The following is a 25,607-nucleotide window of genomic DNA, read 5'->3' as shown; positions in this document are numbered from 1 at the left end:
GGATAATTGTCTCCAAGAGAGTTTGTTGTAAGTTGATGTTGATAAGAATAGAACATTCAGAGAGTTTGTTGTGGGAGATTCACTATATCTAAAACTTCAATTCTATGGAGAGACTTATGTGGTCAACAAACCTTTTTCCAAATCTCTCCATGAAGCTCTTTAGACCCTTTACCATTCTGGAAAGAATTGGTCTAGCTCCTTATCGACTGGCGTTACCGGCTAAAAGCCTGGTTCACCCCGTGTGCCATGTTTCTCAATGTAACACTCATGTTTCAAACCACAGTCTAGTACTCACTAATGCGACTGAGGCACCATTGTTAGGCATACACAATGTCATTCCAGAAGAAGTTTTGGAGAGAAGGCTGATCAAGAAACGCAATGGATCCTTATTACAAGCGCTCACCCATTGGTCTAGTTTACCTGCAGAATCTGCTATTTGGAAAAACCAAGAGACAGTCCGGATGCTGTCATCACTGCTACCCTGGACTGGAAGGGGTTTAGAGCTGACAGACCATTAGATTTTTTTTAGAAACGTGTGTAATTTTACTCATATACTCATAACAATTACAGGTATGCTGACTTGGATTAAAGATCCAAGAAAATGCAAAGTAATTTCTATAACTAAGGATTACGATGAAATCCCTTGAAAACACCTTCTTCGTGATGTCAATCTCTGCTACAAGAAATGCTCCAAAGACTTCCGGTACACGGGCTGCAATTGGAGTGGGCCTTGTAAGTAAGTGTGGGGCTCACTGCCCGTCGGGCCCATGGGCCAGGAGTGTGTGGAGGATACAAGTCGAACCACTGCACTGATGTGATGCGAAATGGGATCAGTCGTCCCCTGCCTTCTTCTCTCCTCTCCTTCACTGCGATTTTGAATTCTCTCCTCCGTCCTCAATTCTCCACGAAACCCTAGCCTCCGCCGACCCCCGCTACCGCCACCACCGGCGCGACCAGCCGCGAACAAGCCGCCCGTCCAGACCCGGATCGAGCCCCCCGCCTCCCCGCCTCCCCGCCGAGCGCCGCACGAGCCCACCGCGCACCGCCGTCGGTACCAGGGACTCTCAGGCCTCAGGTACCGATTTCAGACTCCCCCGTGGGCTGGATTGGCCCGGTTCGCGCACCTTGGTCTCCCGCGCGCAAGGTTTCGTTAGGGTTTATTTAGGGGTTGGGATCAGGCGCCCGCAGCCGTTGATTTCCTGATCTACATGCTGTAATTTCACCTCGATCGCGTCATACGCTTGCTTGTCGTTGCGAATTTGTTTTGCTCGCGTCGTCTGATTTGGCCGTGGTTTGCTCGGTTACATTCGGCTGGTTGCCGTCAATCAAACGCCTGATCTTCCATGGATCTCTTTGCTGGAATGCTTCCGTACACGCGGTTAGGCTAGGTCAGCTGCTGCAAGTCTTGCAAATGTGTCACTAGTATTGCTTTGTCCCAGCATTTCCCGAGTTATAAGTTATCTGACGACCTAAGCTGTATGCATTGCTTGTGGAAGACGACCTCTGAATGCTGAGACCACGTTTAGCCCAATGTATATGATACAGTTGCATTGCACCTGCTACTTCTAATCTTTCATTAATTCAAATATGCTTACAAGGGGCTAGTCCTAGCTACTAGTATTTCTCAGACTAGGCTAAGTCTGATCTGGTTGGTATGCTCTTACTCTCAGCTAGCTAGCAGCCTGTTCCATTTGACTCATTTTAATTACTGCTGCATATATACCAATTCAGACCTGGCATTAGTTACACTTGACAAGAGTATCTTGCATAATTCTGTCTTCTGTGTTACTGTTCATTTCTGAATCTGGTCTTAGTCTCAGGCATGGTTTATAGTCTCGTATATATTGTATTTATACATCTCTGTGGAGCTTAATTTGATCCTAAATAAAAGATGCTTTAACATTGGTGGAGCTTTACCTAATGTTCTTGTTCTCCTGTTTACCAGCTTCAACTCTAGGTAATTTGGTCCACTATTATCCCAGAAGCTGCAATGACGGAGATCAAGCTGCCGAATATCCAGAAAGTGAGTAGCAACTTCCTTCCTGTGCTAAATTGTAGGATGTGCTTCCTGTTTCAGGTTTAGCTGTTCTTTCACACTAGTGCTATTTTAACAACTCATGCTTTATGATGTTTCTAGGCTACATCAAGTGATCACTGGAGTTTGGCCAGCAACCAGTATCCATCTGGTAAATTTCCTAAGGTATCAATTGGCATACCTCATCCAAGGTCAGATTCTGTATCAAGAAGCAGAGATGTTGCTGCTGCTGCTGCTGCTGCCCCTGCATTCGAGAGGAACCTGTCTCAGAGAACTGATGGAAGATCGAGACCTCCGAAAGTGAATAATGCTTCACTCCGGGTCTCACAAGAAGCTGCAAACCATGGAGGATCTGCTACAGAGGCACCTGAAGCCGCCCATGTTAAGGTTTCTCTGTCACAACCTGATGACCATGCACGTGAGCAAACCGGAACCTTTTCCTTTGGAACAAGAAAAGAACAAGGCAGCCAGCTTGACCAACTGCAGAAGACATCTGTCGTGAATTCACAAGGAAAGCGCCAAGTGGAATCTGCAGATAAGACCAAACCCAACAGCGAAGTGCTCAGGATGAAGCTGTGGGGGATCCTTGGCACATCACAAACCAAGCAGGCTGTTGCTTCACCAAACCCTGAAGACATTGAGAGACCGGACCAACCTAAAAGTCTAACCGCCAATGGACCATCTTCAGGGATCAAGAAGGTTTACACGTCACGTTTTCCTGATATTATCAAGACACCTGATCTTCTCAACTGTCAAACAGCTACCTATGCAAAGAGCAAACCATCCTCTGATCCAATTGAGTCAGATTCTGATACTCCACAAGTAGTTGAAGTGAGGCCCGTTACTCGCACCTTGGGTCGCACGAAAGCACCAGCAGCCTCCAAGAAGCAGGATAAGAGCCAGAGTGCAAAGAAACCATTGTCTACTTCACGTTCTGCACCCAAGCAGAAAACACTGGACAGTGTGTTTGTTTTTGATGAGAAATGCACACCCAAAACCGTGGGGAAATCTGCAAATGGTAACTCTCGCTGCTTGAGAAATCTTAGAAGCTCAAATAGGAAGGCTAAAGTAGAGCTTAAGAAGGTCCATTGTTCTGACAAGATTTCTGATAAGATCACACAGGATGCTAGGGAAGGACAGCAATCTTCTAGAAATGCAGCATCGGAGAATAAGGGAGAGAAAACCACCTCCTTTTCTTCGTTGTCCCGAACTGGAAAAACTGCTGAGAGCCGTTCTAGAAGCCCTACAAGGGAGAGACGGCTGAATGGGGCTAAAGTTGGGCTTCAGAAGACGCATTTGTCAGAGAAGTTGCTGCCCACGACACTGAATGAGGGTGAAGATAAGCTCTCTTCGCAGAATATTTCATCAAAGAGCAAGGAAAATTATTCTTCATTGCTGCACCGGAAGGAGAATTCTAATTTGAGCAAAGCTTCAGACCGAAGCCCTCAGGCACATAAACCAGCGGGAAATACATTTAGCTTGCCACCATCTGGCGCTGCTAGTCCATCACCTGAACCGAAAATGTACCCATGGGGCAACGAGGCAAGTCCCCAGATAAATGGTAAACCATCTGGCGCTGCTAGTCCATCACCTGAACCAAAAATGTACCCGTGGGACAATGAGGCAAGTCCCCAGATAAATGGAAAACCATCTGGTGCTGCTAGTCCATCACCTGAAGCGAAAAAGTACCCATGGGACAATGAGGCAAGTCCCCAGATAAATGGCAAACCATCTGGTGCTGCTAGTCCATCACCTGAAGCGAAAAAGTACCCATGGGACAATGAGGCAAGCCCCCAGATAAATGGTAAACTGGGAGAGAAGTTTGCCAGTCCATTGGCAGCCAGATTCAGAGACATGGGAGATGAGTTTGCAAGTCCTACTTTTGCAACTAATGTAAATGGCTACCACAATAGAAGCAAAGTGCTACATGATGACACATACAGCCCCAAGTATCCAAAAAGTGTGAACAGGTCAAGATCAAGTTCCTTTGCTTCTGATCCAGGGTCTGAGCCATTGGTAGGCTTTCCACATCTTTGAATCATTTCACAGCCATAGTAAATTTGTTTTGTCTATACTCATGTAACAGAGTAACTCCTATCTGTTTGTCACTCATTCATGTACTGCTGATATCCAGGACGGGATGGATAAAACCTATGAGTTACCTAAAAGTGAATCTCCCAATACTTCAGAAGAAAGAGAGAACAAAAAACAACCATATCTTTCACCCATTTTGCCAGCTGAAGATGAAATGGCTCAAACTTCTATTCCAAGTTTTGGGAAAGGTCAGAATATCAACTTTGCAACTTTCAATACACATTGATACTTTATACAGGCAAAACAATAGCTTCCTAGAGTATGTTTTGTTCCTTTCAGATTTATTGCCACATTTGTAGAACTGAAGGTGACAGTGTTAGTTTACAGAGTACTACCCATTTTGTTCTGCATGAGGACAGTACTCATGTAGAACACATTCTTCTCTATGTATTTACATATATAGATCGATTGTTTCTCTATGCGTCCATTACCAGTTAAACACTATTGGCAGAGCTTCTGCCCTTTTCCTCAAAAAAAAAAAAAACATTGGGGGTCAGAGCATCCAATAGCAAAGTAAAAAAGAAAGTTAGGTGTTAATTGTGCATTTCGCCACCGCCTTGCGCTTTTCTAACCAAAGTGTACGCTTAAGCACAATTATGTGCTAAACATTTTGCTATTGCATAGAGCCTAGGCGCGCCTTTTTTAACTATGTCCAATAGTCCTACTATTGCATCAGCTCTATTTCCACAGAATTTTCATAGCAGTCATTGATCAATCATTATCAGTGCCAGACACTCCAATAATCCTGCTGTGGCTTTAAGGTTAGGGCTCTCCAAAGTACTGCCATGATTGCTGGTATGCTAAGATGATGCACTCACTCTTAACTATTGTATGAAGTGCTTGCTCATGAGAAGCCATTCCAATGGAATAGAAGCAACATGTGGCATATCCTGTCATGTGCATGCATGCTACTTTAAATGCGTTTCATTAGTGTGTTTTGCTAAGTGCTTTAAGTTTAGTATTTTGACCACTTTAGTTCTGGAAAATTAATAGTGTGAGCCAAGCTTTTCCCTCGTGCTGTTGGAGATGTATAAATTACATTGTCATATATCCAAAAATTGTTTACCTGTGATGTGTTACTTATTTGTAACTGGTTCTCCATGTGCAGGATATAAAACTCGCAAATGGCTTTCAGATGTAGACAGCCCTGATAAATCTCCAACAGAAAATCTGGATAAGAAATCACATCTAAAAGAGGGTAAAAGAGGCAAACGGCGGTTACCTTCGCCTGTTCCTTTTGCCACTTCTGGTAAAGTTGATTTCCTTCTTGCGTTGATTTAACAGTTCCAGTTCAGAACTAATATGTCATTACTAATTCATTCAGGAACACAAGAAACTATGATGTCAGACAAAGAACCAGTGCAATGCCCAGATGACTACCTGAACAGGTCCGTTTTAGGTTGTATAAAGAAATACAAATCTGATCTTGTTGGTTGGTCCAATTTCATTTCTTGATTGTAACCAGGGCTTTTGATGAGTTACTGCTGGTGCTGGGAAGGTTTCAAACCAAGATCAAGTCTGAAACAAGAAATAGAAGTTCTGAGATACTGGCAGGTACTGGAGAGATAATTCGCCAGCACCTGGAGGGAGTTGAGGTGCAGATGCAGGATGATGTGTAAGATCTTTGCTGGTGTTACCAAAGAAACTACATCTTATCTGCATATGCACACCTAATTGTATATATAGCCTTGTTATAGAAGTATCATATATATTGAGGTGCAGCTATTTTTTGACGCATTCAACTGTACTTTCAGGGATAAGCTGGTCAATGCAGGAAAATCTAAAAGGAAGCGACTAAACTCAACATTTGAAGGTACAGTCTATATTGTGTCACTGCAGAAATTAATATTGTGAATCATGAGTTTTCTGACAATGAGACCCATTTGTCAGAAACTGTTCAGAAAGCAGTATCTATATAGATGTGATGTACTGGTGTTTTGATCCATTGTGCCACTCGTACTTGACCTATTTGGATTATTCAGCTCAGGCAACGTACTACTTCAATAAGTAGCAGAGTAGTCATATAGGCAAATAAGGTTAGACATGATTGGATTCCTGTGTTATGCAGGTCCGGCATATCCTAAGCTTCAAGAAAACACAATAAGATGAATGCCCCTAAAAAAGAGCTAACCTTAAATAGGTTGATTTTGTTCTTGAATCATTTCCATTATCTGAATACTGAATCATAAAATCAGTGCCATGAAAGATTAATTTGAGAAAAATTTAATGTACCATTTCTTTGAATCTGCCTGCAGTTATCCAATCTGGTTTGGTTATTTCTTATTTATTACTATCTTCTGCTCTTTGGACTTTTTACTGTGTATGCATATAGGGTTAGAGCCTGTTTGGTTGGAATGCTGGCCATGCCACACCACTAGTTAGTTAGGTATATGACCAAGTTAGTTGCCTGTTTGGTTAGTAAGGCACACTTGTGGCAAGATTCCGTTGTGAATCCTTATACTTTACCTTGTCTTCTTGCATGTCCTGTGTTGTTTCTCTTGGAATAAATGTTAGTTACTCAAATGATATAACCTGGTCCTCTATGTCTTGTGGTTTCAGAGCAACAGGAACAGTTACGGATTCTTCATGAGAAGTTTAAGGAGGAGGTTAATCAGCAGTTGCTTGGTTGCAAGAACTCTCTCGAGGAATTTGAAGCCTATCATGCAGAACTTAAGGCAGTAGCTGAGAAGCAAAGTAAGTGACATTACACTTGCGAAATGCAAATGAAATACTTACTCGCCGCACTATTTATTACAAACTGATGCTCTGCATGGACCCCCAAAAATGTGGAATCATGTTAACCTTTGTCAAAACGGAGCCTTATGAAGTATCACCATTGGAGCACTTTGATTATAGATTGCAAGCTTTGTCATATGACTGATCCAGCACATAAGATTCCAACATTGTTTCAGGCATGAAGTTTGTTGCTGAATAATGTGGTTAAATCACATGTTCTTTTTAATTGAAAGAATGATTGCCCAATCTCCATTGGCACATGATTAGAAGAAAGTCATCAGTGAAGTGTTTTTTAATTTAAGTAATTATTATAGTTTTTAGCTCACTGTTATCATTGTTAAGAGGCAAATGGAATGAATCATCATACAGCGGCCACTAGAAGAAATCTGTTTAAATGCTTAGTTTCTCTCTAACCGTTTGGCCTTGCCTGAATTGCCACTGAACCATGGTGTTCTTGTATGATTGCATCAACAGAAGCATCACACAAGAAGCTCCTCCAACACGCCGAGAGCAGAGTTGGTTCTCAGCTCAACGATGCTGAAATCAAAATCGCGAAGGTTCAGAAGGTAAACGAACACCATACCCCCAGGGAGGGATGCCGTATCGATCAGACGCTAACCTTTTCCCATGAAAATGGTTTCGCAGAGAGCCCGGAAGAAGATGAATGGCCTGAAACACGTGCTCAAGGAGCTCATCATGGACACCGCAGATTGATCAAGTTCACCTGCTCTACAGGACAGAAGTAGATAGCTACGGCGAAACCTGTAGGGCGGGGCATCACGTCACAAACAGCAGGTCCACATACGGCTCACAAAGGGTTTGCTCACAGTTTTCAGTTTGAAGAACTATTCCAAAGCAGTAGGAGGCTATCTGTAGTTACAATGCATACCGTTTCACCATCTCTACCGTTTTGCGTCAGTGAATCGCTAACTTAACCATGCCGTGTTTCTTTCAGTGAATTGTGTCCTGGTATTGTTTCTTGTTTCCAGACTGAATAACGTAATGATCAAGTACAAAGTCACAAATGCTTAAGTTAGATTTGCTGCCATGTGAACGTGATGGTTTAAATCAAGTGTACTCGTCTGGTGACATATTTGATGTCTTTCTTCCAGTGCCGCTTTTCTTTGAGCTTTTGTGCATGAGATTTGGATGAGGAAATTAGAGGCAAATGTATATGTCCTTTTACCCGTTGTTATTCAAGCTTTACGGACACAAGTTGTGGCGTAGTACATGCAAAGGAAAGCTGCTATGCCAACGATAAAGTATGTAGTACATGCAAAACAGGAACCTACCATGCCCTTCGCAGATAACAGAACTGCAATGAGAGGTTTCTTTCTTTATTTATTTGGAATAGTTTGGATGCAATGAGAGGTATTGGTAGGCATGGTACACGTTATGCTGTGTTCCATATTCCGGTTTGCAGCTTGCAGGAAACAGAAATCACAAAAACTTGCCGTCAGACACGGGTTGATAGAGAAACTGTCTCTCGCAGCATTCTCACCGAGCACTGTGCATAGGAATGCATTGGCAAGGAACATGTATGTACTTCAAGAGTGGACACCCCATGCTAAAAGACTAAAAAAACAGCGGACATACATTTATCTCTGAAATGAGATTTCTTTTTTCTTGCGGGATAAACCTCCAATTTATTCATCATCTGTCGTGGATGTCCGGAGAACACCAGAAGTAACAAAAATTACAACCAGGTCCGTGGACCACCTAACAACGACTATAAGCGCTAAGACGAGGCAAAGGCGCGCCACCATCATCGTCCCTCCGCCGCTGGAGCTGAGTAGACGTTGTTGTAGTAGACAGTCGGAGACTTGACCTGTGGCATGGCACCAAACCCGTGTTGCACATCTAAAAATGTTCGGGTTTTTTTTTTAAAAAAAATAGCTCATTGACACAACATCATTCGATGTTGTCACAAAATTTAATATCAATATTCGAAACATTGCATGAGATACAAAAATTACAAATTAGACTTCAATATGTGTTGTTGCGACAGTGATACTACCCCTCACTCCTATTTCATTTTGTGGAAATGCTAACGGACAAACATCATAAATCTCGTTGTACCGCGCAAACGCCTTGCTGACCATCTGATGTGATGCACGCCAGCTCCGAAATTCGTTCAGTAGAACACAAAAGGGGTGCAGACGCTCTCTTATCCAAACACAGCCGCCCATCGCAATGGCTAGTGCCTCAAGCCTCCCTGCTTTACTATTTTGTCACACTGTTCAAGATATCGTTTGATATTCTGATAAATCGGTCAATTTATTGCTTACCGTTGTCTGACCGATAAAATAAATCGGCCGATAAATTAGTCGATATGGCGATAAATCGGTCGATATGCCGATAAACTGGCCGATTTACCCCTTATCTTGGGTCGACCGATAAGTTCCCGATAAGCGATATCCCAACATTGATTTTGTGAGAAGACACATCATCTCTAAAACTGGTTAGTTTTTGTGAGAATATATTATGTGTTTTCCTTTTTACCAGGTGGCAAAAATATGTATTTTTTTTGTTTTCCGTAAGTGTCTGTTTATCAAAAAAAATATGTAGATGGCATATTTATAAATTTTTGAACTTGTCACATGGAAAATTTAACCATTTTTTGTAATATTGACATGTCAATTTGTTTTATACACACGAAAAAGATTTTTTAAAAAAATCTCTTGATCTCATGGCAAATTCATAACATTTTTCTTCTTCCAAACACGGCAATTTACTTTCTCTTGTAATGCTTCCATGGCAAGCTTTCGGAAATTTTATCACTTATTCATGGCAATTTTGGAACTATTTTTCTACTTCCCAAATGGCAATTTTATTATTAAGAGAACATCAATTTTATTTTGAATAATGACATGTCAATTTTATTTAATTTTGGTCATGGCTTTCTATGCTTGATTTTTATGTTTTTGAAAACGAAAAATATAAGGCATGTCAAATTTCTTCTAAGACTTTTTTTTAATTGAAATGCAAAATTTCCATGTAAGATCCTTTTTATTGCAGTCCTTTTTTGCGGTTGTTTTTCAAAAGCACGAGGGGTGGAGTTTTTTTCATGATGATTAGAGATAACTTAAAATTAGTTGACATGCCAACTTAAGATACTTTACCGTGGCAACTTAAATATACTATGGTAATTTTATTAATCAGAGCATGCAATATTTATAAATCTTAGCATGGCCAACACACATTATATTTTTCACAAGGTAGAAACATCTCCCAAGAGGCCAACACATAATATATTCTCACAAAATTGCCATGTGTTTCTTTTTTTTGTGTGCATTTTTTGTACACTTCGGCAATTTTTTTGGGACGTGGTCTTCGTATCTACAATTAGGCCATGGCAAATCCCAGCTTTTTTCAGCACTGCCAGTGCAACAATTTCTGGGACAGCGTGAATAAAGCTTTTTTCTTGTGGTCTACTCACTTGCAAGTTCGTGCGAGTTAGTGAGCGATGGGTTTGGATGGGTCGCGCTGGAGGGTCTCACCTCTTTGGGGCTGTGAGCGCCGGTTAGCGCTGTTGGCGCTCACAAGGGTCTTGTAGCGGGCCGGCCCAGTAACCTGCTCTCTAACACAGCAAACACAAACAAAAATAATTAAAAGGTTCTTCCTCTCATTTATTTGGAAGAAGCGGGTTTCAAACTCCGCAAGTCAAGGTTAACATATCTATAATTTTTTATTGTTCCATGTTATTATAATATTAATCTTGGATGTTTTATATGCAATAATATGCAATTATATATCATTTTTTGGCATTAACCTGTTAACCTAGTGCCCAGTGTCAGTTGTTGTTTTTTGCCTGTCTTTGGCTTTTCAGGAAATCGATATCAAACAGAGTCCAAATGGAGAAAAAACTTTGGATTACTTTTTTCTGGACCAAAAGAGACCCTAGAGGGGGGGGGGCAGGCTTGTGGGCCCCTCGTGGCACCTCTTAACCTAATTCCGCCTCTATAAATTCTCAAATATTCCCCTAACATCATAGAGCCGCCCGAAATACTTTTTACGCTGTCGCAAATTTCTGTTCCCATGAGATCCCATCTGGAGGCCTTCTCCGGTACTCTGCCGGAGGGGGAATCGATCACGAAGGGGCTCTACATCAACCGTGCTTCCCTTACGATGATGCTGACTAGTTTACCTCGGACCTATGGGTCCACATCTAGTAGCTAGATGGCTTCTTCTCTCTCTTTGATCTTCAGTACAATGTTCTTCTCAATGTTCTTGGAGATCTATTCAATGTAATGACTTTTTCGGTGTGTTTGTTGGTATCCGATGAATAGTGAGTTTATGATCAGATTTATCCAATGGGAGAGGTGTTTTGTGATGGGTTCAATCTTGCGGTGCTCAAATCCCAGTGAAATAAGGGGACATGACACGTATTTATATTGTTGCCATTAAGGATAAAAATATGGGGCTTATTCATACGTGAGTTTTCTTTTTCTACATCATGTTATCTTGCTTAAGGCATTCCTCCGTTCTTTATGAACTTAATACTCTAGATGCATGCTGGATAGTGGTCGATGTGTGGAGTAATAGTAGTAGATGCAGAATCGTTCCGGTCTACTTGTATCGGACGTGATTCCTATATACATGATCATTGCCTTGGATATCATCATGATTATTTGCTTTTCTATCAATTGCCCAACAGTAATTTTTTTACCCACCGTATGCTATTTTCAAGAGAGAAGCCTCTAGTGAAAATTATGGCCCCCGGGTCTATTTTCTATCATATACTAAAACAAAAAATACCTTGTTGCAATTTTTGTTTATTTGTTATATTTTGTATTCTTTTCGATCTATCTATCACCATACAATTTAATCTTGTAACTAACCGCCAAGGGATTGACAACCCTTTGTTCCCGTTGGGTGCAAGGATTTGTTATTTTGTGTGTAGGTACTGCTAACGAGGTGTTGTGTGGTTCACCTACTGGATTGATAACCTTGGTTCTTAACTGGGGGAAATACTTATCTCTACTATACTGCATCATTCTCTCCTCTTCGAGGAAATCCCAACACAGCTCACAGGTAACAGCACCTATGGGGTGGAATAGGTGGCTCATCGGGATGGAGTGTCGGGGATGAACTGGGGCGACACAGGGCTTCAAAACTCGGTGGCGCGGGGAAGCTAACTGGGGCGGGGTGGTGGATCCAATGCTCAACGCCGATGTGGGTCAGGAGCAGGAGAGAAGGATGTGATCTGGATTAATTGGGAGGTGGGGTAATTGGATGAGTAACTATGAGAGAGGTGGATGCATAAATTACGAAAAGTTGGACCGAAATTTCGCTAGGATCTATCAGCCGTATGATGCAAGAAAATCAACAACAAATGAAGCATTAGATGATTGCCATGTACCACACGTATGAAAGGAAGCCTTTCCCATTGTTTTTTAAGGTGGACCAACCTATTTAAAAATCCTAGATCTGCCACTTCGGCTAGGGATCATTTCACATAAAATAATGACACCACTGGCGAAAGGAAGTGTACTTTTCATCCTTAAACTCTGGCGAAAGTATAGAAATTGTCCCTCAACCCCGAAAATTAACCAATTTAAATAGTTGAGGGACTGAATTTTAGTGGTTTATAGTTAAGGGACGATTTCTATACTTACGATGAAGTTTGAGGATGAAAATATACCTATCCCTATATTTTATGAAACATAGCACCATAACTAATAAAAATAAAAATACTTTCAGATACTTGTCATGCCAACCATCAATAAAAATTTAAGATTGGATTAGGGGGGCTTGGCCACCCTCCCCCCACCTTATGTTAGTTAAAGGACCTTCCGTGCTTTCAAATTGTTGGAACATGCATTGCCGATGCTATAATGACTAGCTGGGTCTTTATGAATGAAGAAGAAACCGTACCGCCAACCTCCACCAAAGTAGAAGTATGAGCCATAGTGTGGTTATCGCCGCACCCCCACACAACTCACCACAACCCAAAAATGCTTGTTTCCTTCATATAGTTCACACATTAGTCAAAGACTAAACCCTTGCTTTCACATATAGTTCACACATTAGTTAAAGGACCTTCCGTGCTTTCAAATTGTTGGAACATGCATTGCCGATGCTATAATGACTAGCTGGGTCTTTATGAATGAAGAAGAAACCGTACCGCCAACCTCCACCAAAGTAGAAGTATGAGCCATAGTGTGGTTATCGCCGCACCCCCACACAACTCACCACAACCCAAAAATGCTTGTTTCCTTCATATAGTTCACACATTAGTCAAAGAAAAAGGATATGCTCACCTTTTCCAATGCGGAAGAAGGGGTATGGCTCGAACTCACAGATGCACAGTGCAATGCATATCTCGATTCGCCATGTTGCCCTAGCCCAGGTACATCCACCAAATCCTCCAAATAGGCATGACAATTACTATCACGCATCTTCGTCAACACTCTGCAACGTCCCATGAGCTGCGTCTTCTTTTAAATCCTCTTGTCCCATGGTAACATTTGTGGGGATTCTGCTGCCTTCTTTGCAAAAGGTATTATCAGTTCACCGATGGCCTTGTTGAATAAATATCTTGCATTGGGTAGATGCCTGAAAACCATCAGCCCTAAAGGCAACTTTGTTCCATGCCAGGTAGGGGGCCCTGGCCCCCCTCCACCTCACGACATCACATTATATTTGTTCAATAGATGTTTACATTGGAGCCAATGTATCCTAAATAATCATTTGTATTATATAATCATATATACATGATGTGTTAAGGCCTTATTTGTTAGTGAATTTTTTTTTCATGTTTATGTGTCGCTACATGCGAGCGTTCTGAGAGCACTTGCCAATCTTGTTTCTCTGACTTTCAAGCCCCACACGTGGTCCCTACTCCACGGGATTAACGATGGGGTAGACTGGTTGAGTGGTGGTCGGTTCGATTATCTGGTGGATTCTCTCCAAGTTGGACCTACTCAATGCAAGATATTTATTCTTTTATTTTACCTTTGGTGACTCAAACTTATTTTTTTATCAGTCTTGTCCTTGTTTGCATGCTATGTTCGAGAGGGTCGCGCGTACGTTTGATGCACATGCCAGGAGTTGAACATCCACATGAAGAAGAATTAAAAGGATTCCATTTCCAAAAAAGCGAAATATTGATGTGCAAAATTTCCATTATGTATCCTTTTGTACTTTTCTAAGTACTACTTAATTAAGCGATGTCTCTACAATTTATAACATGGACGGAAAATCCAAGAAATAGAATTGTCTATTTATAAGTTGCTATAAGTTGTTTTCTTATTAAGATAAGTGTATTTTTCACCCCGCAACTATTTTTAACGTGGTTTGACTAAACTTCTAATGCACAGGCAACTTCCATCCCAGACAGCGGTATTCCTACGTGAAATCTTGCTTTCCGCCAATTTATGTGGCTTTAGTGGGTCTTTGCATGAGAGAGAGAGAGAGAGAGAGAGAGAGAGAGAGATGGTGAGGTGAAAGAGAGGATCGGATGCTCAATGCCATGTGGGATCCATGCCATAGTGACGTAACCAAAACATTGACCACCCGCCATATGTTGTTTTGACTACTGTCAGAGATAAAAATATGCCTGATATTGATGGTTCAGGATAAAATCACATAAAAATTAGTTAAGGCATCGAAGTTATCTCTGTTTATTTTAAAACTAACATCGAATGCAACATCCATGTTAACCCACACCTCTCTAATAATGTTAGTCGCTGGATTATGTCGAGTAGCAATCAGGCCCGGTCCTTAGATTTTAGACGCCCAGGGCGAAAGTGGAACATGAGGCCCTTAAATTAATTTTTTTCATAGTTATAATACGGAACCACTGACGATATATAAAAAAGAGTTGGAGACATGTCTTTTCGGTCATTGTGTTGTTTGGACACTCATCAGGGTGCACTCTTCTCTCGGCGACAGCCCGCTCAACATAGCCACATGGGGCCGGTGATGTGACAGTCTGAAAGGATCGATATAGTTGACTAGAGGGGGGGGGGGGTGAATAGGCAACTACCATTTTTTAGCTTTTCTTTACCAATTTAAACTTTGCATCAAAGTAGATTATCTAGATATGCAACTAGGTGAGCAACCTATATGATGCAACAACAACGAGCACACAAGCAAGTAAGAGATGCAACACAATATAAGCTTGCATAAGTAAAGGTACGAGATAACCAAGAGTGGAGCCGGTGAAGACGAGGATATGTTACCGAAGTTCCTTCCTTTTGAGGGGAAGTACGTCTTCGTTGGAGCGGTGTGGAGGCACAATGCTCCCCAAGAAGCCACTAGGGCCACCGTATTCTCCTCACGCCCTCACACAATGCGAGATGTCATGATTCCACTATTGGCGCCCTTGGAGGCGGCGGCCGGACCTTTACAAACAAGGTTTTGGCTCTTTCCACAACTGAATTGGAGGCTCCCAACGAAACCATGGAGCTTCACCATAATGGAATGTGGCTCCGAGGTGATCTCAACCGTCTAGGGTGCTGTAACAAAAGCCACACAAGAAAGTATGGGGGAAGCAAATATCCTTTGGTGGAAGTGTAGATCTAGGTCTTCTCCTTCAATCCCTAGCAAATCAACAAGTTTGAGTGGCTAGAGAGAGAGATCGGGCAATAGAACTTGAGTGGCATTAATGGTGGAGTGAAAGAGGCAAGAGGTGAATGTGGTAGGTGGAAGAACCACCCTTATATAGCAAACGCTAAAATCCAACCGTTACTGCGTAAACAGCACTGCAACGGTACAACCGCTCCTCGTCCCGGTACAACCGGGACTCACGGTTTACCTGCAGAACCCTACCAAGCGGTACAACCTGGCGGACATGCAGTAGTACCGGTTGTGGAGAACAACCGGAACAACCGCCCAACCACCGCTTTGAAACAGTAGGGTGACACCCCTGGGTGCGGTGATCGAGCGGTATAGCATCGGTGCAACCGCCTGGCCTTGGTCACTTGGGTGGCTAAGTCCCAAGCAGTAGAACCTCTTAGGGCACGGGAGGTACCGGTGTGCGGGGCACAAGCGGACCAACCGGGCCACCACCGCCCAAGTACCGCATCAAAACAGAAACCGGACCGGTTGTTCAGCGGTACTTGGCCGGTACAACCGCCAGAGACACACCGCAGTCAATTTTAAGCATGGTGGCAGTACAACCGCCCGGAAGCAGTGGTACAACCGCTTGGTCATGACTGGGCTGTTCAACCCCAGGGTATCACCCCTGGGGTGGTGGTTGGGTTAGTGCCAAGAGCCAGCGGTACAACCGCTCGCATGAGTGGTACAACCGCTGGGAGAACACAGTAAGCAGTTGAAAACGAAAGGGAGCTCTCTCTCACACAAAACAAGGAAGACAAAGGAGGGTGTGACAGAAGTGTACGTGCAATGATTCTCCCAACTCCTTTCAATGTGGATTCTCTCTTAATAGTATGGGTTCCCTACGACCAAAGAGATGAACACATAGAAAAACACCGTTTTCGATCTTTTCCTTCCAGAGAGAATAGCAAACCGATGTAAGCCTAATCACCGAGAACCTGAAGCACTTAGCACAAGATTAGACCAACAAAGGGTTGTCATCATCATCCAAAACACAAAGTAGGGAAATGTCCTTACACAGTCTCCGAATAGAACAATCAGAGAAACTTTCGAATGTATGCAGATATAATATTACTGATCGAAAAGAAAATGCTAATCCCTAGATCAACAATTTGACCATTATAATAAGAATTGCGTCGTACAAAAATTGTATTGTTAGAAATTTTTAATGTTCTATTTCCTAATGATATGACTTTTGTGATATATCATTCATTTTACATCCATAAAATTATACAAGCAACTAAATTGGTAGAGACCCTTGCTGAAGATATGGTGAGCATTGCTTACAGGACCAACTGATGCGGTCGGAGATACAAAATATGGATTCTTTTACAGGCAACACAATCTTCTGTGATGCTGCATGAGAATTACAACCAATCCACATTTCTAAGCAGGCAGGAATTGGAGTCTTCATCCGGATTCAAAATAATGATCGCATCCAGCAACTTCACATTGCGCGGCAATGTCCCCTCCGGCTTCTTCTCCTCTTCAAGTTGAGACTTATGGTCTCATGCTTGCAACTAGGATAGCAGGCATACTCAATATTCAAGATCCACACTTCTACACGGATTTCGCAGTACTAGCTTTGGCGGCAAAAGCGATGGACATTCTCTCTGCTCGAGGGCATTGCGAGAACAGGCCACTTCTTGCTCAGATACAAAATAGCCCTTCTTTCCAACATCGAAAAATTGCTCATATTAGCAGGGGAAAAACATCAAGGCTCATCAGCTTGCACGCTTAGCTTTGAAAGTACAGAACAGATCTGTACTGTTTCGTTGCTTATGTATTGATGCTATGCTTTGTTCAATCAGGAAAACTCTCTTTGTATCCAGCGTGCTTCCTTTCACGCTTGTGTATGTAAAATGCTCTTAAGATAATAAAATCTTTATGTAAAAAAACATTCATAAAATTGACAACCTAGAGTTACAGGCAGGAGTTGTAAACCAGAAATAGTAACTTTTTTTCTCAAAGAAAAAAGTTCAGAAAACTAAAAGAAAAGGAACATGTGGTAGTACAACCAAACCGGGCACGATCCCCAACCAACACATTTTTTTAACACAGTACAGACGCAAGCGCTCATATACACGCGCATACTCACCTCATTGAACGCTCATATACATTTTTTGATCATAGATCTGATTTATTTCAAATTTGAGATAAAATTTGTGTGTTTTATGAAAAAGTATGTGAATTCAAAAATGTTACGGGATTTTGAAAAAAAAATCACAAACTTCAAAAAAGTTCATCGAATTTAGAAATTTCAGATATTTGGAAAAAAACTTAACAAATTTGGAAAAAAAAATCATCAACTTTGAAAAAAAAGTTCATAAATTTTGAAAAAAGTACACAAACTTGAACAAAATTTCATCGATTTTGGAAAAAAGTATTCACAAATTTGAAAAAACTTCATCAATTTTTTAAAAAATTCATAAAGTTGAAAAAGTTCATCGATTTCTAAAATATCTCCCGAATTTGAAAAAATAGTTCATCAATTTTTAATAAAAGTTCACGAATTTTACTAAAGTTCACGCATTTATAAAAACAAAAAATAAATAGAAAGGATAAAATAAAAAAGAACAAGAAAAAATGAAAAGAAAGAAAAAAGTCAAATTCCGTGAACTGAAAAAGGAATTAAAAAGAAGTACATGTGCACATGCATTGAGATGTCCTAGTGGGTGTTACGCTTCTCTCTGAACAAATGGATGTCGAGTTCGATCCTGTCGGCCGCGCGCGCCCTTTTTTGACCTTTAACAGAAAAGGAAAAAAAAGGTATATGGGCCGACCCAACTCGAAGGGGGCTTGGGGGCTCAAGGTGCCATATAGGAAATACCCCAAAACAAAGCACCAAAATGAACTAGAGCCAGTATTAGCCCAAACTACCGAGACCCACAACCACTTAACTAATATCATTCCTCTTAGAGAAAGTCACAAGACCCAGTTTGCTAAAAGGAAAACTGATTCAGCTTTCTTCTTCCCGGAGACACGCACTGAACAGGTCTCTAGTGCTCGAGTGACGATTGGGACAAGGATGCTCTCTGCTCCGTGCCCGCCCATACCTGGGAAGGTCCCCCCTTTGTTTCGGAGGCCTCGGGCGACCACCCCCCTTGCCACCTCAGGGTCGACCTTAGTAGCACAAGTCTTGTAGATGTTGAAAGTTAGAGGATACAAACAATCTTGTCCTTGAGTTAAAAGGCACGCCGCATGGTGAAAATATGTCCTTTCATTAAAAAGACATGTCCCTTAGTGAAAGGATGCATCTTTGTGGAAAGACACACCCTTTAAGAAATAGATGCATCTTCATGAAAAAGACATGTGGTCCTTTTTTTGGTAAAAACTTTCGATCTATTCATTATCAATAAATAATGAAAAGACTCATAATAATTGTATATTGACACGTTACAAAAACTAGTTGGCAACTTCGTAAAAAATGAGGCCAATGAAATAGACTTAACTATCTCAAAAAAGCAAAGTACAGTTTGTTTGCGTTTTTTATACAATTCAAAAAAATGCAACTCCTTAAAAATACAATTTCATATATAAGTATTTGTAATAAATTCACTGAAAACATCTAATCATACCGGAACAAAGCATGAGTTCTACACTAGTGCTACACTTTAAGTTGAGGGTCTTCTACATTTTAGTCACCTTTCTAATAAGCATATGTGCATCAACATGTCTAATCGTTCCTATCTCACTTCAATTCACATTAACTTATACATCTTAATTACAGGACATTATACTAAAATTTTCTCACTTTGAAACACGCAACGTTCGAATTACATGCAATTTTAGGTGCATAAGATTTATGAAAACTGAGAGTGAGGAACAAAATGATGCATCTGGATCACATAAAACATAAAAAATGAAAAGTTATTAGAAAAATAGCGTTAGTATAAAAAAAACCTATATTTGTGTGTAAGAAAACTACCCTATAATGTAAATTCATGTCTGATCCTCCTGAGCCTGATTAGTCGTTTGTTGCTCTCCGGCTCCGGCTTCGGCCTTGGCCCCGGCTGAGCTGTCTATTTTATGCCGTGTATGTTTTGGGCTTGTTGAGGTATGCCCTCAGCAATACTTCTGGACCTTATTTGTGTGACTTGGGTGTGTGTGTTGAACTAGTCTTGTATGTGCTCTTGGCGGTTTGTTTTATTTATAAAGCGGGGCGAAAGCCTTTTTCGGTAAATTCATGTCTGAGAATCGAACCTAGGTGGTGTAAATTCTGTATTCTCACTCCTTCAGTAAAGGAACTTGACTTAGTCTTGATATAGCTTGGTTTTTTTTGGGGGGTAGTTTCTGTAGTTTTTATTCCCTTTCAAACGACTTGATGCAGCTTGAATTGGTGCTCTACCTACTGGTCGAGACATACTCATAGAAATATAGAATCACTAAAAAAGCTGCACCTTCTTTTGGTATGCTAACCCTTTGGTGCTCAGCTGCACTGCACAGCTCTCTCTTTTTTTCTCTCAAGACACCAGCTGGACCTCCTTTTGGTATTTTAAGCCAGCGGACGGATACATGAGCGTGTTGGATGGTAAAATTCATCTGAACCGCGTGGTTGGGACGGTTGTGTACGGTTTGAGGGTCTGTGTTGAAGATGCCCTTAAGTCTTTCATGCTCACCTGCACTGCACAACTCTTTTATTTTTCCTCTCAAGATGCCAGCTTTGTGCATGTTTCACACTTCTATTTTTCATCCAGCAAACATGACTTGCCTGTGCATCTTCCAAATGCCTCCAACCATATCATACCGTCGAACCATGCATGCATGCCCTTACTTGATTTTCTCCCTATTTTACACCAACGAATTTTCCATGGTTTAATTCTGTCCGTCTAGAAACTAAAACTACGTGCACATAGAAGAGTTCCGATGTGAGCGAAACTAGCTTGTTGCTCCCGAGGGCGAATGTGCATTTAGTTCTACAACTACATTTAAAAATACATATATACGGCAACTTCAAAACAATATTATGTATAAATTTAAGCTGTCACAAGGATGGGGTAACTATAATCATGTTGGCAACTTGAGTCGGTACAAACGTGGTACCTTTCTGTGGGCAGAAGCATGTCAACAACCTTTCCTGAGAAAACTACCTGAATTTAAAACTTTTGAATAAATGTTTTCTTCACAATGCTACAAAACTAATGTGAAAAAACATCCATAGAGAACCACCTCAACTCTGTAAACCCAGGCATACTACATTCTCTCACAAAAAATGTATACTCTAGAACCATCTAAAAAAAGTCATAAATAAATAATGAGGGAATCAGATAGATATTATTATTATATATGATGATATCCAGCCCACTCATCCACGTAGCATGCATACCCGTGCAGTCTCGCAGCACTTGAGTGGCAGGGTCCTGCTTTCTCCGAGGCCAAACAAATTTAAAAACACACACACAAAAAAATTCAAGATAAAGCAGGGCAGTGCAGAGCAAGGACAGCACGTACGCTGTGATTGCAGCCTTGAGACAGAAACAAGTGCCTAGTGAGCAAAAATTATGTAGCCTATGATTGAAAAGATTTTATATCTCTGCTCCCTCCTCCCTTCTTCTCCTTTTCGGAAAGCAGAGAGCATAGCTCTCATGGCTACCTATGCAGCTAGAGTATCACTAGTCAATTCCTCACCATGCTGCTCCCCCCTTATTTGATACACGATGTGATTGGCACACCAGTGACTCATGAGCAATTTTGATACACATATCCTGGATGTGATTCGCACTATAGTGATTTTCATGAGAAACTGGCGAGCAAAAATAAAAATAAAAATAAATCTAAAGATGCATGAATGGATCTAGCTAGGGTGGTACACATGTTTCTAGATGCACCACATTGTTTGGCAGTGTAGCAATAGCAATGGCATTATCCTCCTCCCTTGTTGCTATGGACCAGTCCAAAAGAGGCTAAGGGGAGGCAGCACGCATGTCCATGGAGAGGCTGATTTTTTGAGTGTGCAAGGTCGATAAGCCATAGCAAGCATGTGGGGGTGTGTTGCTACTCACATGGCACCTATGACACCATTTGGAGGTTAGCATGCATAGTGCCAAATTTTTCTCTTTTACATGTGGTTTTACATCCAAAGGTGGGTGTAAGCTTGATCCGAGCACTACAAATTTATAGTGGACCTTGTGGTCCTGAGAGATATGGGATTGTAGGATGTGCATCAACCACTTTGCCAGTATAAAAGTGTACCATTATAATTGCATAGACATAAAATATACGATAGTCACATCGCCGCTAGTGTAGTGATACGTGTCGACTAGTGCATCGACGCACACTCCATTGGCAATCCATTTGGCAAATGCGGCTTGTGGGAAACAACTATGTGATGGTTCATTGTTAACTACCCATCAATCACTCCATATACGCGTTGGATTGGCATGCCATGACGAGCGGGAATCTCACGTACAATTCTTGACATTTTTCCTACAATTTTCAATTACATTTTGGGCTATGGTTTTATAGCAAGCCAACATTAACCCACCACCGCACCGACCTAGTACATGGCTTATTTTGCACATCGGTGTGCCTTACACTCATATAACCTTTGTTGGAATACATATATTCTTTGTTAGTAGTTTCAATGGTATTTTCCCATAGATAACCATATATTTATATACCATCTCAAGGAAATCACGTGGAGAAATCATCAACATGAGATCAAGTGATCAACCATGCATCCCTCCCATGGAACACGAACGACCTCCCCTTTTCCTTCCCATGGGAAACTAATCCATGCATGTTATGAAAAAGTTGTAATGCACACACAAGTTTATCACCCACACATATTCAAAGATATCTTGGAGCAACGAGCCAACAAGCAAGCATGCGTGCACCATGTGCTGCACATTGGGTGGCCCTTGAGCTGGGGCTAGCCACAGGGAAAAAAAGTCCAAAACGTTAAAGAGGATATACTCTAGATGTATGGATGAAGTAGTCTAGAGGCTAGGCTATATACACTTTTCTCTACCTCCTTTTCCTGGCCTCGGACGTACGTACGTATGGATGATCCGATGCTGCCGCCATGCATATGCCACGCTTGCATATGCCTCGCTAGAAAACTTTGCAGTTTCTTCTCACACATTATCTTCAGATTTTATTTTCCATACAAATTTGGTTTTCAGTGCTCACACCATGATATTTCTAATACAGCTTACGTATTTTGTATGTGAATACATTGAAAAGACATATTGCGGTATTCATTCCAGGTGTGTATGTATACGTAGAGAACCATTGTACCTGCGTATAAGGTATACGAGGCATGCTCCGTTTGAACGCACGCTGTTGCGTGCCTGCTGCGTGACTGTGTAGCACTCGAGCTGTTTCGTCAGAGAAAGGGAAAATAAACGGCTGTGATCAACCGAGTGCAAGAACAGACGGCCCCACCTTGTGCCAGAGAGGTGCAGGGCCCACTGCCTGTCAATACAGAGGCTTGGCCCACCGGTCAATTTGCACTGACACAAAGCAAGCAGCAAGGCCTGTTTGAAGTTTGAACTAGAGTATGTTTGTGTGGAATCCATGTTGGTCCCATATGCTACTCACTAGCAAAGTTCAGAACCTGGTCTAGTAAAAGTATCATATGGTACTGCTACTCCCTAAAGGAAATAAGAAAAGTTCTATGCTACAATCACTGCATAGTATTTTCGTGCTACTATACAAGGATGCAACAGCTAGGTGCTATCCTACATGCTTACACACCGGACGTTGTTGGCTGTGTGCATCTGCTGCTATTGCTAGTTGCTACCCGTCTTCGGGAAGCATAATATTTTCCTTGTGTTGATGTTTCAAAATATACATATTACCTAAAGTATAATAAGTTCGAAGGTTAATGGAGTAAGATATGTTACCAAATGGGAGTTGTTTCGTCAGTTAAATCGACTTTTTCACAGCAACGCCTTCAACTGGTGTATCCATGAAGCCGTTGCTATGGAAGAAGTTGATTTACTCGTAGGTGTTTATTTCGTATCTTGTAACGGTTTCATAGTGGTTTGTGTTTCTTACGTACTCTGTTTAATAATCAATAAGAATGGTTGTATGCATCACAATGATGCAGAGGCGGAGAGTTTCAACCTTCTTTAAGAAAACAAATGTAGAATATGTTTAAGGTTAATGGACTAAGACATACTAATGATCATGGTGATGTTTTTTGTATGTTGCTTATTGTCTACTATTGTAGATGAATTAACGGTCTCTATTATCTCACCCACGGTTGCACACACTTGTTCAAAATATCTTGGATTTATGCTGTTGAATTCTAGAACAACTGCCAAAGACCACTTCTTGAGGGTGTTTATATGAGGGGCATTTCTTTAGATTTTTGGTATTTGGTTCAAATTTAAAGCCAATAATAAAGCTAAAAATAAACTATTCTCTAACTAGATAAAGGGTGCTTACATGAGACATTCCCACAAAAGGGCCTCCATAAAGAACACTGGTTTGCTAATTCTCAACGTCAAATTGACACCATGTACAATGGAATCCGTGCAAGATTTATCTTTTCTAAGCTATGAAACAAAAATATGAATATGTTTTTGGATATCTATGAACAATTAATAAAATCAGAATAGACTTGGTTAATTCCCTCATCACCCTTGGCAGAATAAAAACCCCTCGTGGCTCCCAAAAGAATGCCATGAACCGTTCAAATTAAAATCTACTCCCTTCGTTCCTAAATACTTGTCTTTCTAGTCATTTCAACAAGTGACTACATACGAAGCAAAATGAATGAATCTACATTCTAAAATATGTCTACATATATCCGTATGTAGTAGTCATTTGAAATGTCTAGAAAGACAAATATTTAGGAACGGAGGGAGTACATAGCAAAGGGTGGCTTATTTTGGACTTCATGCGTTCCATAATTTTTATCGTGGCTTTAGTTCAAATACACTGTAGCCATGCTCATCACCTCGAACGAAGGACGTGAGTGCTTGAGAGATCGCTTCCCATGCAGAGATCACCTTCCCGCGTCATTGCGACCCAGCGCATTCTTGTGCAGCGGTCACTCAAAGAGTACACATATACATACTGAAACACACACATCCTCTGACAAAGTGATGGCATTTTTGCCCACTTTTAATAATTATTACACACATATTAACCAGGCAACAACAATTATTTGATACTACACCGCACACAATCACCAGCTAATTACTAATTAACCACTCTATATAATTATATATACTAGCTAAGTAGCTATACTAATCCCAGACCGCGGACGTGATTATAATTAGTAGTAGTAGTAGACCGTAGTACAAGCGGCAGTGACAGATCCATGAGTGGTCTGCATGACACGTGCCGCCGCTACATGCAGAAGGAGGAGGAGCTCATGTGGAAGCAGGGGAGCGCGTGCGGCTGCTGCTGTGGCTGAGCTGCCGCTGGCGGGGCGTTCCCGCCGCTGCAGTTGCTCTCCGGCGACGACGACGCGGACGCGGACGAGAGGGAGTAGTTGCCGTCGGGGCGGCCGGGGTTGAAGGGCGGTATGACGTCGGCCGAGGCGGGCGGGGGCGGGTGGCGCCAGCGCGGGAGCGGGCCGGCCAGGAGCAGGGTCTGCAGGAGCGGGCCCGCCGACACCACCGCCTCCACCAGCCGTCCCTTCTCCGGGAGCCGCCGCGCCAGCGCCATCTCCACCTCCGCCTCCTCCTCCGACGTGGCGGCCTCGTCCATGGCGCCCGCTCCTCCTCCTCCCAGCCCCAGGACGCCGTGGAGCGGCGGGTCGGGCACGCTCTGCGGCGGCGGCTGCTGCGCGGCGGTGTGGTGGTGGAGCAGGAGCAGGAGGGAGTGGCAGTGGCGCCGGAGCTCGTCGCGCTCGGCGGCCGCGCACGCCACGAGCCGCGCCGCCTCGTGCTCCACGCGCCGGAGCTCCTCCCGGTGCGCGCCCCGCGCCGCCTCCAGCTCGGCCAGCGCGCGCAGCAGCGCGTCCCGCAGCTCCGACGCCGTCGAGAAGCACTCCAGCTGCTGCTGGTTGCCGTCGTCGAACGCGGCGAGGGACGGGTCCCACGGGCCGTAGGCGAGCGCGGCGTGGGCCGGCTGGAGGTGGCCGTGGAGCAGGGGGTGGCAGCCGGCGCCGTGGTCCTCCATGGAGGAGCGTTTGGGTTTTTGGGTTTAGAAATGTGTGCTACTAGTGAGGATGATGGGATGATGATGATGGTGAGGATGATATGTGCATGGGTGTGGGTGC

General features: G+C 42.4%; 2 protein-coding genes across 2 annotated transcripts; one reads left to right on the top strand and one right to left on the bottom strand.

The window, feature by feature from the left end:
* The first annotated feature begins 832 nt into the window (after positions 1-832).
* LOC125535028 (meiosis-specific protein PAIR3) lies at positions 833-7,976 on the top strand. Its single transcript, XM_048698091.2, has 11 exons — positions 833-1,075; positions 1,946-2,023; positions 2,138-4,051; positions 4,170-4,317; positions 5,238-5,378; positions 5,454-5,517; positions 5,595-5,744; positions 5,884-5,942; positions 6,689-6,823; positions 7,340-7,431; positions 7,511-7,976. The coding sequence occupies exons 2-11, from the start codon at positions 1,991-1,993 to the stop codon at positions 7,577-7,579; spliced, it is 2,805 nt and encodes a 934-aa protein (XP_048554048.2). The 5' UTR covers positions 833-1,075; positions 1,946-1,990; the 3' UTR covers positions 7,580-7,976.
* A 16,496-nt stretch (positions 7,977-24,472) lies between these two features.
* On the bottom strand, positions 24,473-25,607 carry LOC147982807 (uncharacterized). Its single transcript, XM_087539357.1, has one exon. The coding sequence runs from the start codon at positions 25,505-25,507 to the stop codon at positions 24,731-24,733; it is 777 nt and encodes a 258-aa protein (XP_087395483.1). The 5' UTR covers positions 25,508-25,607; the 3' UTR covers positions 24,473-24,730.

Source organism: Triticum urartu, chromosome 2A, assembly GCF_056163025.1.
Source record: "Triticum urartu cultivar PI428250 chromosome 2A, HENAU_Tu73, whole genome shotgun sequence".
Lineage (NCBI taxonomy): Eukaryota > Viridiplantae > Streptophyta > Magnoliopsida > Poales > Poaceae > Triticum > Triticum urartu.
Note: the sequence above shows the minus strand (reverse complement) of the source record. Positions and strands in the feature narration are given on the sequence as shown.

Coding starts and splice junctions, on each gene's coding strand:
- LOC125535028 (XM_048698091.2), top strand. CDS start 1,991: ATGACGGAGATCAAGCTGCCGAATATCCAGAAA. Junction 5,379..5,453: donor TGTTCCTTTTGCCACTTCTG/GTAAAGTTGATT, acceptor TAATTCATTCAG/GAACACAAGAAACTATGATG. Junction 6,824..7,339: donor GGCAGTAGCTGAGAAGCAAA/GTAAGTGACATT, acceptor TTGCATCAACAG/AAGCATCACACAAGAAGCTC.
- LOC147982807 (XM_087539357.1), bottom strand. CDS start 25,507: ATGGAGGACCACGGCGCCGGCTGCCACCCCCTGCTCCACGGCCACCTC.